Here is a 12,500-nt window from a genome sequence, read left to right as displayed (position 1 = left end):
CTCCTCCTCCTCCTCCTCCTCTGTTTAATATTCTGCAGCGCTTAGTCACTGTCCTTCTTACATGAAATATAGAAAGAGAGAAAATAACAGGTGCTACTTTTGAAATTGTGACCTGGATATGCTCTCTCTCTCTCTCTCTCTCTCTCTCTCTCTCTGGTAAATTTATAGCTTTTCTTTTCTCAAGTTGTGTCGCGTTCTGACTTGTGTTGAGTGATGGGAATTGGCGAGACAGAGTTGTTAGTGAGAGTGGGAGCTTTTGCAGTGATTAGGGTGTGGAGAAACAACACTGCGTCACACCACCACCACTTCCCAAAGGCTGTAGTTGAAGTGACACGTGTTTTTAAGGGTATTTCTATTCTTCAAATGACAGATTATATATATTTCTACATTATCAACTGGAGAAACTGTGTGAGAACCTGGCCCATGAGTAAAGCCACAGCCATCATTAGCCTGCATGGTTCTCAAGTGTTTTCCAGTCCATAGAACAGAAATCATGTTAATCGGTCTCGAGAACCGTATAAACCCGTGTCACTTCAATAACAGCCTTTGGAAAATAGAGGAGGTACCACGTATGAATGCTTTATTAACCCTTTCAGTACCATGATGCGTTTCCATATTCATTCTGCTTACGATTTGGTGATTTTATACAGCTTCAGAAATTTATGTGGGGGATTGAAATAGGGAAGACTGTGTCCATTAATCTTCTGATCCATCCTAAGGTCAATAAAATGGTCTAATCGTACACAAATCTCAAGATAAAAAAAGCGTCCCAGTACTGAATGAATTAATAGAATCCTAAAACCTTTGCATGGGAGGGATGGAAATGTATTAATAAGAAGGGTTAGAAGTGCAGGTGGCCTATATAGGAAACAGCCCGTATTCAAAAACGTTTTGCTCTCCTACCACGACTGTTTTTAAGGGTCATAAAGATGATTATCGAGGTTTCCAAGAGTATTTCGCCAGTTAATAATGTAGAATACTTGTCACTCTGCCTCGAGGACCATAAAAACACCTTAGAAAACTCGTGTAAATTTAAATGGAGCCTTTTGAAATGGTAGAGGTAAAGCACAGAAGTGTTTGAGAATACGAAACTTCAAACACGTAAAGAGGATTAATTGGGAGTATTGGCTAGTGTGGACAGTGGAAAGGAGGTCTGAGGTGACAGTGGCATTATGTATAAGGGCGTGTCTCGAGTGTCGAATTGAGTATCGTGTTGGCTGGCAGTCCTTCACACCTCCGCGTTTCACTTTATTAACTGGAGGCAGCCGTGAACAATGCAGCGAGACTTACACCGTTTTTCATTTCTAAATATACCCCTTTTCAACGTGACCTCGGTGTGTGTGTGTGTGTGTGTGTGTGTGTGTGTGTGTGTGTGTCAAGGGCGTGTGGTGTGCATGTGTGATCTGATAATAGGAGAGCAGTTAGGGTGTAGCGCGGTGATGGTTAAAGGAGGTGCAGTCGTAAGCCAGAATTAGTATAGAGAGTTAGCGTGAATGTTTCAAGGTTTTTGTGGAGGTGTAAGTAAGTCTTGGGGTTTTCCAATGAAAAGATTACTGTTTGTGTGTGTGTGTTTCACTGTTTGATCTGCTGCAGTCTCTGACGAGACAGCCAGACGTTACCCTACGGAACGAGCTCAGAGCTCATTATTTCCGATCTTGGGGTAGGCCTGAGACCAGGCACACACCACACACCAGGACAACAAGGTCACAACTCCTTGATTTACATCCCGTACCTACTCACTGCTAGGTGAACAGGGGCTACACGTGAAAGGAGACACACCCAAATATCTCCACCCGGCCGAGGAATCGAACCCCGGTCCTCTGGCTTGTGAAGCCAGCGTTCTAACCACTGAGCTACCGGGCGCGCGCGCGTGTGTGTGTGTGTGTGTGTCATCTATATGGCCTTTGAAAATAGCCATGGAGAGAGAGAGAGAGAGAGAGAGAGAGAGAGAGAGAGAGAGAGAGAGAGAGAGTGCAATAGTCTTTCACATTTGAATACCGCGCGAGTGTGACTGGCAGGCAATGGCATCCTTATCTCTGATTCAGTTGCCACGACTCAATGATAATTTTCCCGGGAAACGACACGACACACATGGCGGCTAGCTTCTCCTGACTCCCCCACGCCACAGAAGCAAGTGTAGGCCTCAATTCGCCGTATTGAAGCATTAGCAGCCGCGTTCAGCAAGGGAGACATGCTGCTGCTGAACCTGCCGCCGCCCGTCGAGGGAATCAAGCACCGTCAGGAGAACACCAAGCTGTGGATCCATGAGGAGGTGTATGGCCCGGGCACTCTCTACATAGCTGAGAGGTGACTGTTTGTTGTTTATCACTGGCTGGTGACTTACAGTGATGTATGACAGTGTTTTTGTTAGTTTTTAAGGTTATGTGGACTACGAGAAGGAGGGGGCAGGGAGGGGGGCTAGAATTTAAGGCAAACTGAAGGTAGCGACTTTTGCTGTTTGCCTTGTTCATGCTATAAGCTTGAGTGTGTAATGGTGATGTGAGGATTGTTTGTTCCTTTGAGTGTAATAACATTGAGTAAAGAGGCTGAAATGAGAGGGAGATGAGTGGTGTGTGTCTGTGAGAATGAGAGGGAGATGAGTGGTGTGTGTCTGAGATTCTACAGTGTATGTCTTACCTGGATTTCTTACCTGGCAATCAAGTGGGCCTTTTTTTTCTTTTTATTTATTGTTGCCCTTGGCCAGCCCCTCTTCCATAAAAAAAAATCTGTCAGAATATTGAAAATACTGATATTATTTTAATCATCTGTTGAATATATATTTCTTTATGTAAGAGGGACAATTGGCCAAAGTCAACACAAATGTTTTCAAAGAAAAAGGCCCACAACAATGCCTGTCCCTGAAAAGTAAAAAGGAAATGGGACTCCTCAGCTGGTATAGGAGTCATTATTTTTTAGATTTTTGATATACACACACACATAGCATTCTCATGACTATCCCCTTGACAGCCATGTGTCGTGGGTGAAGGACGGCTCAGAGCAACACACACTCTCCCTTGCATACCCACACATCGCCATCCACGCTGTGAGCCGGGACACATCCAACCAGAACCAACCGTGTCTCTGCCTCATCGTCGACACCACCATCAACCTGCCCTGGGGTAACACTCTGCCACGCCAACCTTCCATTACCTCCCATTACCTTACATTACCTTCCATCCACCTTTAGATACAAACTGGTGACATCAGGGCTTTCATGCATAGATTTTTTTAACTCCTTCAGTTCTGGAACACATTTTTACCTTGAGATTTGTGTACGATTAGACCATTTTATTGATATTAGGAAGGGTCTGTGGAGGTTAGAAGATTGATGGCTGCAGTCTTCACTATTTTAATCCTTACATAAGTTTCTGAAGCTGTATAAAATTACCAAATGAATGAATGAATATGGAAATGTGTCCTGGTACTAAAGAGGCTACTTAGTATAGTGAGCAGGTGCCTTTGTTTCTTTTTCTTTTACAAACAGACAATTAATCATTACCATTGCCAACAAACTTAACTTTTTGGTGGATATTTCTGGATGTCTTTGTGTAGATAGATTCCTTTACTTTAAGCCTTTCAGTACCGTGACACGTTTTCAGGTTTATTCTATTTGCTATTTGGCAACATTGTACAGGTTCAGAAACTTGTGTAAGAATTAAAATAGGGAAAACTCAGCCATTATTTTACCTATGTAGATCCTTCCTGATGTCAATAAAATCATCTAATCACACCACAAACTCATTAAAAAGCATCCCAGTACTGAAGGGTCACAAATAGAAGAATTTTGTTATAACTGAAGAATTCAAGTTATTTTATTCTAAGATTTAATAATTCTTATCCTGTATATTCTTATAAATGCTAGAATGAGGCTTACTATTAGAGAAATGATAATTAATAGATGCATGACATAGTAGTATTTATTTATTTATTTTTTGTTATGGCTTTTTTTAATTTTTTATGTTATGGCCTATAGCGCCTGTAGGCATACTTGAAGAGTATATGTGGGAAGCGCTGTTCGGCTTTCACCCATTAGTGACGCTGGCAATTTTATTTATAGTGGTGCTCATATTAGGGTCCATATCACCACCCAAGCACATCTTTAGTGTAACCACCTAGAACCTGGGTATCATGGTGACATGTAGGTAACTTTAAACCACTTGAGAAATGGCATAGCTTCAAAGCGGTATGTGGTGGGATTCGAACCTACACGTGGACATCTGCCCGATCCCACGTTCATCACCTCATCCACTATGCCACCATCTCCCTCTGTACACCACAAACCTTTATTTCAGCCGGCACGCCAAACATCACAGTAGGAACAGACTCGGATGATGAGGATGACGAGGAGACGGCCTGCACAGAGCTCAAGTTCATCCCCACAGACCCGATGTCCCTGGAGCCCATGTACCAGGCCCTGAACGAGTGCCAGGCGCTGCACCCCGACCCACAGGACCAGTCTGATGATGACGCATGGCCAGAAGGTGACGGTAATTCTCTCTCTCTTTTGTCTCTCTTTCAGTGTCTCTGTCTTCTGTTTTCTGTCTCTGTGTCTGTGTCTCTGTCTCTGTCTTTGTCTTTGTCTTTGTCTTGGTCTTGGTCTTTGTCTCCTCTTCTCCTCTTCTCTCCTCTCTCTCTCTCCTCTCCTCTCCTCTCCTCTCCTCTCCTCTCCTCTCTCTCTCCTCCTCTCCTCTCCTCCTCCTCTCCTCTCTCCTCTCTCTCCTCTCCTCTCTCCTCTCTCTCTCCTCTCTCTCTCTCTCTCTCTCTCTCTCTCTCTCTCTCTCTCTCTCTCTCTCTCTCTCTCTCTCTCTCTCTCTCTCTCTCTCTCTCTCTCTCTCAGTAGCTTAGTTTTTTTGTTTATTTTTTTTTATGTAATTTATAGATCCGTGCATGCTTTGGGTAGGAGTGGCCAGCTGTGTGGTGGCTGAGGTCCTGTGGTGTAGTGAGGTCTGCTACGAGAACATAAGAACTTAGGTAATACAATGAAGGAAGCTGCAAGAGGCTGTTCTGTCAGGCCTACATGTGGCAGTCCCTGTATGAGCAAATCTACTTAATTTCATCCATCATCCACATTTATAAATTTGTGTAATCTTCTTTTAACCCCTTCAGTACTATGATGTGTTTTTCATATTCATTCTGGTGACTGTTTGGTGGTTTTATGCAGTTTCAGAAACTTAGGTGGGTATTAGAATAGGGAGGACTGTGGCCATCCATCTTCTGACCTCCATAGACCCTTCCTAATGTCAATAAAATGGTCTAGTCACACCCAAGACTTATAGTAAAAAAGTGTCCCAGTATTGAAGTGGTTAATTTCATCTATCATCACCATCTATAAATTTGTCTAATCTTTTAAAGCTCCCCATTGATTCAGCACCAATGAGACTCTTCCTCTCCTGGTGTGGCTAAGTGTGTGAATGATGTGTGTGTGTGTATGAATAGTTACTCAGAATCTCTTTATAGTTAAGGCAGATTTTGATGAGAGAAAGAGAATGAATGTCAAAATACGAGTGAGGGGAAAGGAACATTGATGAGAGTAATGATGATAGTTTATTAATCTTGACTTGCTATTGCCTTACAGATGACGAGGAAAACCTGGATGAGGGCGAGTATGAAGTGAATGAGAATGGCTACCATGTGCCCTATGAAGACGACATGGATGGTAAGACACTGACCTGTAATCCGAAACGTTTTGCTCTTTCACCATCGCTACTTTCCAAAGGCTTTAGTTGGAGATACTTATGTTCTCAGGATATTTTTATGGTTCTGGTTATAGATTGGCAAGATTTCTAGTTTATCATAAGGAGAAACTGTCTTGAAAATCCAATTAGTTGTCTCTGTGGCCTTGGAAAATTGTTATGGTGAGAGAACAAGGCATTTCTGAAAATGGCCGACTGGCTGCTGTGCTGTGCCTCGTGTTTCTCAGATTCCCATTGTGTGATAACTGTGGTAAAGTAAGCATTGGCTCTCTAGACCGTGAATTATATCCATGAACTCTTAAGGGAAATAAGAGAGATGATAGTAATGCTCTACCTATATTGTTTTAGCAATATCACACAAGGTGGCCCCAACAAGGCACCACACACTTTTTTTTTATGTAAGAGTGTGAAACTGGCCAAGGGCAACAAAAAAAAAAAAAAAGTGCATTAATTAGAAGAAAAAAAAAGGCCCACTTGCATCATTTACTCCAAGCTTGTTGGCTCACAGTAGAAAGACAATAATGAGGTTTATTTATTTTACTATTAGATACATTACAACATTACAATATGGAGTAAAGATTTGACCATTTACTAATGAACTACAGTGCACACTAACCAGCATACTATTGTCTGTCTGCTCTAAAGTGCCTTCTGGGTCTTGGTCTGAATGGTGTCCTGGAGTAATGTGTGGTTGTCAGGTCTTGAGGAAATCCGTAAGCTTTCCTCGTGATAAGTGTGGTGATCAACAGAAAATGGGTATTATTCACATGAAAACAATTATATTATCAATAAGTTACAATATGTTTTGGATCCAAGAGCTACTTAAGATTAGACAGACTAAAGTCACTGTATTGCAGAGTTTTATTATGGCAACAAGGCACACAACTTTCACACTCACACTCTGCCTCAGCTTAGAAGAAAAAATAATGGCAGTGGATAAGATTGTTTTGTAATGCCAGCAGGAGTGGACGACATGGCCAGAGTTGGGGGCAGGAGCACCGGACCCGGCCACCTTGAGCAAGAGGCGGACGTTGATACAGAGGAGGCCATGGAGACTGGCCAGTTTGATGACGCTGACGACTGAATCCAATAATTTCCCACTGCTGAGGTGATTCTGTGCATAGTTAGCCAGGACGGAGGCTTCTCATTTGGGAGGTGTAATTACCACATGGATAACATTAGAACAGGTACAAGTAGAGATGGTTTCTCTATGTTACAGACAAATTATTCTTTTAATGCTCTCAATTTTTATACATGCCTGACAGGAGACAATGTAGTGGTCACACCAGTGTCTCTCATGAACACTCCAGTCTAAATGAAGTGAAAATGACACAGTACAAAGAGCATTGCTTATAGCAAATAACCCCTGGAAAAATAATCTTGGTTGCTTTTAGTAGAGGACAAAGATAACCCATTGTTCACTCTTGGTTGCTTCTGCTCAGGACACAGCTAGTAAGCCATGCATTCAGTTCACAGTTCAGTAAATAACACTTGGAAAAATGGTTATAGAAGCTTTTTTAATAGAGGACAAACAAAGGTTATTAGTTACTCAGTTGCCTCAGGTCAGGACCAAACCATTTCATTGGCACCACTGTGAGGTTAACTCAGTCCTGTGTCCAAGTGTCACACTGATTGCACAGGGAAGGTGATCTGTCCTACATGTCAGTGTTGTGTCAGTCTTAATGATCTCTTGCATATGCTGCTCGTTATGAATCTTGGAGATTTTTATATGTGAAGATATATTAGTAAAGATGAGTTCTCTCCCACTAGAGTAGTGGTTCCTAATCTGTGGTACATGTGCCACTAGTGGTATGTGAAGGCCTTCCAGCTGGTACAGGAGCACTTTCAGGATTATATGCAATTTTTAGTCAAATTAAATCAATTTATTTCTCAGAAGAGTAAAGTATTGCCTTACACAAGATAATCTGGCATTGATCAGCTGGTGAAGAAGAAACAGATTCATCCCTCACATTAAAATGAGTTGTGTTCATTGCTGTTAGTTCATTTGTGTGTTTTACTTGTAAAGAAATTGATATTTGCTGTAATTGAAATTTTCTGGAACCAGGCGGTACACAGGTACTGTACTGGACCTTCAAGAGTACTCTGGAAAAGGTTAGGAACCCCTGCTCTAGAGGTTAAGATATGAGGGCATTGTGTGCGTGTGTGTGTTTGTGTGTGATGATGATGATGATGTGAGGAATAGCTTTGGTTAGCTGTGATAGGCCAGAGTTTATCTCCTTGAGAAAGACGTACGTTTATTGGAACAAATTAAATTTTGTAACGAATTGGTTTGCCAGACCAAGGACGCCGGTACTTCCTCCTCAAGCTTTTGTAATAAAATATGAATTGCTCTTACAATTATTTGTCTTCATCCATTATGTGAAGGGAAGACAAGGTTTCACTTTCTTTATGTAGGAGGTGCACTAGCTTATGGCTACAAAAAAGAAATGGAAAAAGAAACCTACTGAAAATAGTGTGGTGTGAAGAGAGAGGTTGAAGACGGTCAGTTTAGGGGAGATGTTTCAACAAAATGTTACGAGAATAAGAATTAAAACATACGTAGTAGCCTTTGTTTTTTATCTAATTTGTTGTTTTCCATTAGAACAATGAGGTTTAGAGGACAATTTGCTTTCTCTTACATGTTGAACTTCAGAAAATTCTTGTCTACCTCAGGCTGGTACCCCTACACACAAGACCACACACCACACTAGCAATATTGAAAGACCTGTTGGGAATAGAACATAAGGTACAAGATCGCCAGTTGTGGAAAGCAGATATCTATTGTCCAAGCCCACGCTAAATGGGAAAGTGGTGACGTTAAACATAAATGATGGTGATGAATACTGACAGACCCCAAACCCTTACCTCGGGGAATGTGGTGATGAGCAGAGGAGAGGTGGTAAAGGAAGCAAATGTATGTACAAGAGATGAATGGCTTAGACCAGTGGTCTTCAACCTTTTTAATGTCGTCCACCCCTAGTGGTGATTAAGTAGAAGCTGTCCACCCCACCCCGAAAAAATTTCATTAAAAATCTTACGTTTTTAATATTTAAAATCTGTTTCAGATCTCAATTCTATGACTATGTAATATGTAGTATGTACTTTAAGAAATATAGGAGAGAGAAAAGAGAGAGAGTCTCTTGTATATTATAGAGACACGTGCAGGTGAGGATCACGTCCACCCAGTAGTCCACCCTTAGACAGCTGTTCACCCCTCACTTAATCTTGTCCACTATAAGGGGGACTGTCCACCCAGGTTGAATAGCACTGGCTTAGACAAATAGAGAATGTATATTTGCGAGGGAAGTTTTTGGTGCCACAGAAAGAGAGGAGAAATCATGGGAAATTAAACGACTGGCTGCATAGCTGATCTTTAACCCTTCAATACAGAGAGGCATTTTTACCATGGATTTTTGGGTATGATTAGACAATTTTATTTGCATTATGAAGGGTCTATGGAGATCAAAAGATTAATAGCCACAATCTTTACTATTTTAATCCCCAAATAAGTTTCTGAATTTGCCTAAAATTGCTAAATAGTAACCAAAATGAATATGAAAACGCGGCATGGTACTGAAGGGATTAAAGGATTATGCTCCATAAAAGGAGCATATAGTTACCTGTAGGGCATATGTATTGATAAAAAAAGATATTCTATTTTTAGCAACCTCTGTAGGACGTGTTTTATATTGTCCTTTAAGAGATAGATAAGACTAACGTTGATTCCTAAGCTCTGGGGTCCATATTCAGAACAGCTTTGTTCTCTCACCACGACTGTTTTCAAGAACCATAGAGATGATTAACCGGGTTTTCATGAGTGTTTCTTCAGTTAATGATATAGAAATCTTGACATTCTGCCTCTAGAACCATGAAAACACCTTATAAAATCGTAAATTTAGATAAAGTCTTGAAATAGTGGAGTGAAGCGCAGAAGAGTTTGAGAATACGAGCTCTGAAAACACCAAGTAAGTATTGTCACAGAACCAGGGAAGATTAAACGGATTTATTATAAACTTGCGCACCTCATCCTACTGCATTGTGGCCGTGAATTCAGGTAAGTCACGTAGGCCACCTGTGTCCCTTGTATATCCACCTCCACTACCTCCCTTCCTCCCAGGCACACCCACTCCTTCCTTCCCAGATCCCTCCCTCGCCCTGCTCTTCCTCGCGTCCCATCCCCCCCATCTCGCTGACCGCGCTGCCTTCCCTCTGCATACTTTTGTAACCCAGCCTCTTCTTACTTTCTTTCCCAGGGTTTCAAGCTATTCTCTGCCATCCTGTCAGTTAGTTTGGTGATATGAGGCTAGCGTGGATAAGTGACTTGTCATTTCACCGATTAATTGAAGTGACTTGTGGTTTTTAAGAGTGTTTTTACAGTTCTAGTGACAGATGAACAAGGTTTTTACTGTTAACACCATAAACAGTCTTGAGAATCCAGGTGATCATCTTTAAATTTTGGAAATGATTGTGGTGAGAGCAAAGCGTTTCAGAACACGGGTCATACTATTTAGTAGGGATAAAGTACCGTTCCTTTCCATTACGTGCGATAGTGGGAGTTCAAACACTCGCCGGTAGAAGACAAATGGTATTTAATCCTACAAACATAGGATTGAGTGGTCTAATGCACTTACTGAGACTCGAAAACCACGAAAATTTATGCCAGATGGAAGGAATAATGTGGGTGATCAAACAAGTGTCATTTTTCACGGTTGGAATTGAAGTTAGTGATGGTTTGGCTGGAAGATAACTGGCAACTCCAGGTCATCCCGACAGGTGGGAGTGACGGCGGTGGTGGACCCAGGCTGTTTGCCGCACCGTGCCGTACACGTGTCTCTTCCGTACTACACAGACCTCCATACACCAACACTCCTACACCCCTACACCTCACCATGTACACCGCTTGGAGACATCTGGCAATGTGCACTAGGTAAGAAAGCCACAACGTTTTCATTTATCTCTTTATCTTTCCACTCGTGTTTGGTGAAGTCGTGACGTGGATGAGTGATAACAGTGACGCCGGGATGGTGACTGTTATACTGTGTTATGTGGAGAGAGAGAGAGAGAGAGAGAGAGAGAGAGAGAGAGAGAGAGCAAGCACACCTGTTGCTTTCTTGCTTTCTTGTAGTCGAAATTTACGAATTTTTTTTTTAATCCAACTGTTATTAAGATCATGAGACTGTGATACCGTCGTTGGTTTTGAGAGAGAGAGAGAGAGAGAGAGAGAGAGAGAGAGAGATCAAGTGTGTATGCGTGTGTGTGTGTGTGTCCAGTTACCCATGTTAAGAAAGTCTCATTGGTACAGGACGTTACATAATATTCAGCATTTTGTTGTGGGTACGCGTTGCACAACACTGAGATAGGAAGCAAAGGAAGAAAAAGATGATCATTCGTGTTAACCCCTGCAATACTGGGACACATTTTTACCTTGAAATTTTTGTACGATTAGATCATTTTATTGACATTAGGAAAGGTCTGTGGAGGTCAGAAGATTAATGGCCAAAGTCTTCATTATTTTGAGTCCTCACATGAGTTTCTGAAGCTGTATAAAATCACCAAATAGTCACCAGAATGAATATGGAAACGTGTCATGGGACTGAAGGGACTAATTACTGACGGTGAAGAAGAAACAAACGAAGAGATGAAGGAGAAAAAAAAAAGAAATAAAAAGTGAACTAGGAAAGAAAGAAGGAACTGAGAGAGAGAGAGAGAGAGAGAGAGAGAGAGAGAGAGAGAGAGTCGTTCCTCCGAAGAATTTAGGGAGAAAAAGAAAAAAAAGTGATCTAGGAAAGAATTAACCTAAGAAGTGCTTACGTGTGTGTGTGTGTGTGTGTGTGTGTGTGTGTGTGTGTGTGTTATGAATATAGAAACGCGCACCATATATACTTGTGCAGTGTAAAAAAAAAAAAAAAAAAAAAAAAATTGGTCCCAAGTACCTTAGTGTATAAAGTTAGGAAATAAATAATCTCCAGTAAATAGATAGACAAATAAAAAAAGTTAATAAAAATCTTGAATAATTACATAAGCGCTTCAGAATTCTCCAAAACTACATACCATTTTTTTTTCCTTTTTTCTGTCACTGGGGAGAAAAATATTTGGTGGTGTCTGATGGCCATTAAAGGAGAGGTGGTGATGTAATGGTGGTGGTGGTGATGGTGGTGGTGGTGGTGGTGGTGGTAAAGACACAAACATCACATAACTGCATTTATATACACACACACACACACACACACACACACACACACACACACACACACACACACACGCCCGGTAGCTCAGTGGTTAGAACGCTGGCTTCATAAGCCAGAGAACCGGGGTTCGATTCCCAGGCCGGGTGGAGATATTTGGGTGTGTCTCCTTTCATGTGTAGCCCCTGTTCACTGTTCACTGTTCACCTAGCAGTGAGTAGGTACAGGATGTAAATCGAGGAGTTGTGACCTTGTTGTCCCGGTGTGTGGTGTGTGTCTGGTCTCAGCCCTATCCGAAGATCGGAAATAATGAGCTCTGAGCTCGTTCCGTAGGGTAACGTCTGGCTGTCTCGTCAGAGACTGCAGCAGATCAAACACTGAAACACACACACACACACACACACACACCTAGCTGATGCAATACTTCACTGCTTACACACACACACTCTCTCTCTCTCTCTCTCCTTCCTTTCTCTTTTCTCCTTTAGTGATTATATTTTAACCTTGAACTCTCTCTCTCTCTCTCTCTCTCACACACACACACACACACACACACACACACACACACACACACACACACACACACACACACACACACACACACACACACACACACACACAC

The 12,500-nt window shown here is 41.8% G+C and overlaps 2 protein-coding genes across 5 annotated transcripts in view; both read left to right on the top strand.

Moving 5' to 3' along the window:
* The first annotated feature begins 2,049 nt into the window (after nt 1-2,049).
* Nucleotides 2,050-8,048, top strand: LOC123510105 (methylosome subunit pICln-like). Of its 4 annotated transcripts, none has more exons than XM_045264913.1 (5): nt 2,050-2,307; nt 2,968-3,119; nt 4,293-4,487; nt 5,576-5,656; nt 6,653-8,048. In XM_045264913.1, the coding sequence occupies exons 1-5, from the start codon at nt 2,192-2,194 to the stop codon at nt 6,775-6,777; spliced, it is 669 nt and encodes a 222-aa protein (XP_045120848.1). In that variant the 5' UTR covers nt 2,050-2,191; the 3' UTR covers nt 6,778-8,048. The 4 variants fall into 4 exon arrangements, with proteins under 4 accessions (XP_045120848.1, XP_045120850.1, XP_045120849.1 ...); XM_045264915.1 differs by having other exon boundaries at nt 2,051-2,307; nt 4,293-4,481; XM_045264914.1 differs by having other exon boundaries at nt 2,051-2,307; nt 6,656-8,048.
* Nucleotides 8,049-10,381: 2,333 nt separating this feature from the next.
* LOC123510100 (phosphoenolpyruvate carboxykinase, cytosolic [GTP]-like) overlaps nt 10,382-12,500 on the top strand; it is a 23,914-nt gene continuing 21,795 nt past the window's right edge. Inside the window, exon 1 of the mRNA XM_045264900.1 lies at nt 10,382-10,620. Coding sequence (XP_045120835.1) covers nt 10,421-10,620 — 200 coding nt within the window. The 5' untranslated portion in view covers nt 10,382-10,420. The remainder of the gene's footprint in view (nt 10,621-12,500) is intronic.

This window comes from Portunus trituberculatus, chromosome 28 (genome assembly GCF_017591435.1).
Source record: "Portunus trituberculatus isolate SZX2019 chromosome 28, ASM1759143v1, whole genome shotgun sequence".
Classification (NCBI taxonomy): domain Eukaryota; kingdom Metazoa; phylum Arthropoda; class Malacostraca; order Decapoda; family Portunidae; genus Portunus; species Portunus trituberculatus.
The sequence above is the reverse complement of the archived record's forward strand: the minus strand, read 5'-3'. Positions and strand labels throughout refer to the sequence as shown.

Excerpts from the sequence above, each read along its gene's own strand:
- LOC123510105 (XM_045264913.1), top strand. The coding sequence starts at position 2,192 with ATGCTGCTGCTGAACCTGCCGCCGCCCGTCGAGGGAATCAAGCACCGT. Across the intron at positions 2,308-2,967 it reads ACTCTCTACATAGCTGAGAG|CCATGTGTCGTGGGTGAAGG; the intron begins GTGACTGTTTGT and ends TCCCCTTGACAG. Across the intron at positions 5,657-6,652 it reads CTATGAAGACGACATGGATG|CAGGAGTGGACGACATGGCC; the intron begins GTAAGACACTGA and ends TTGTAATGCCAG.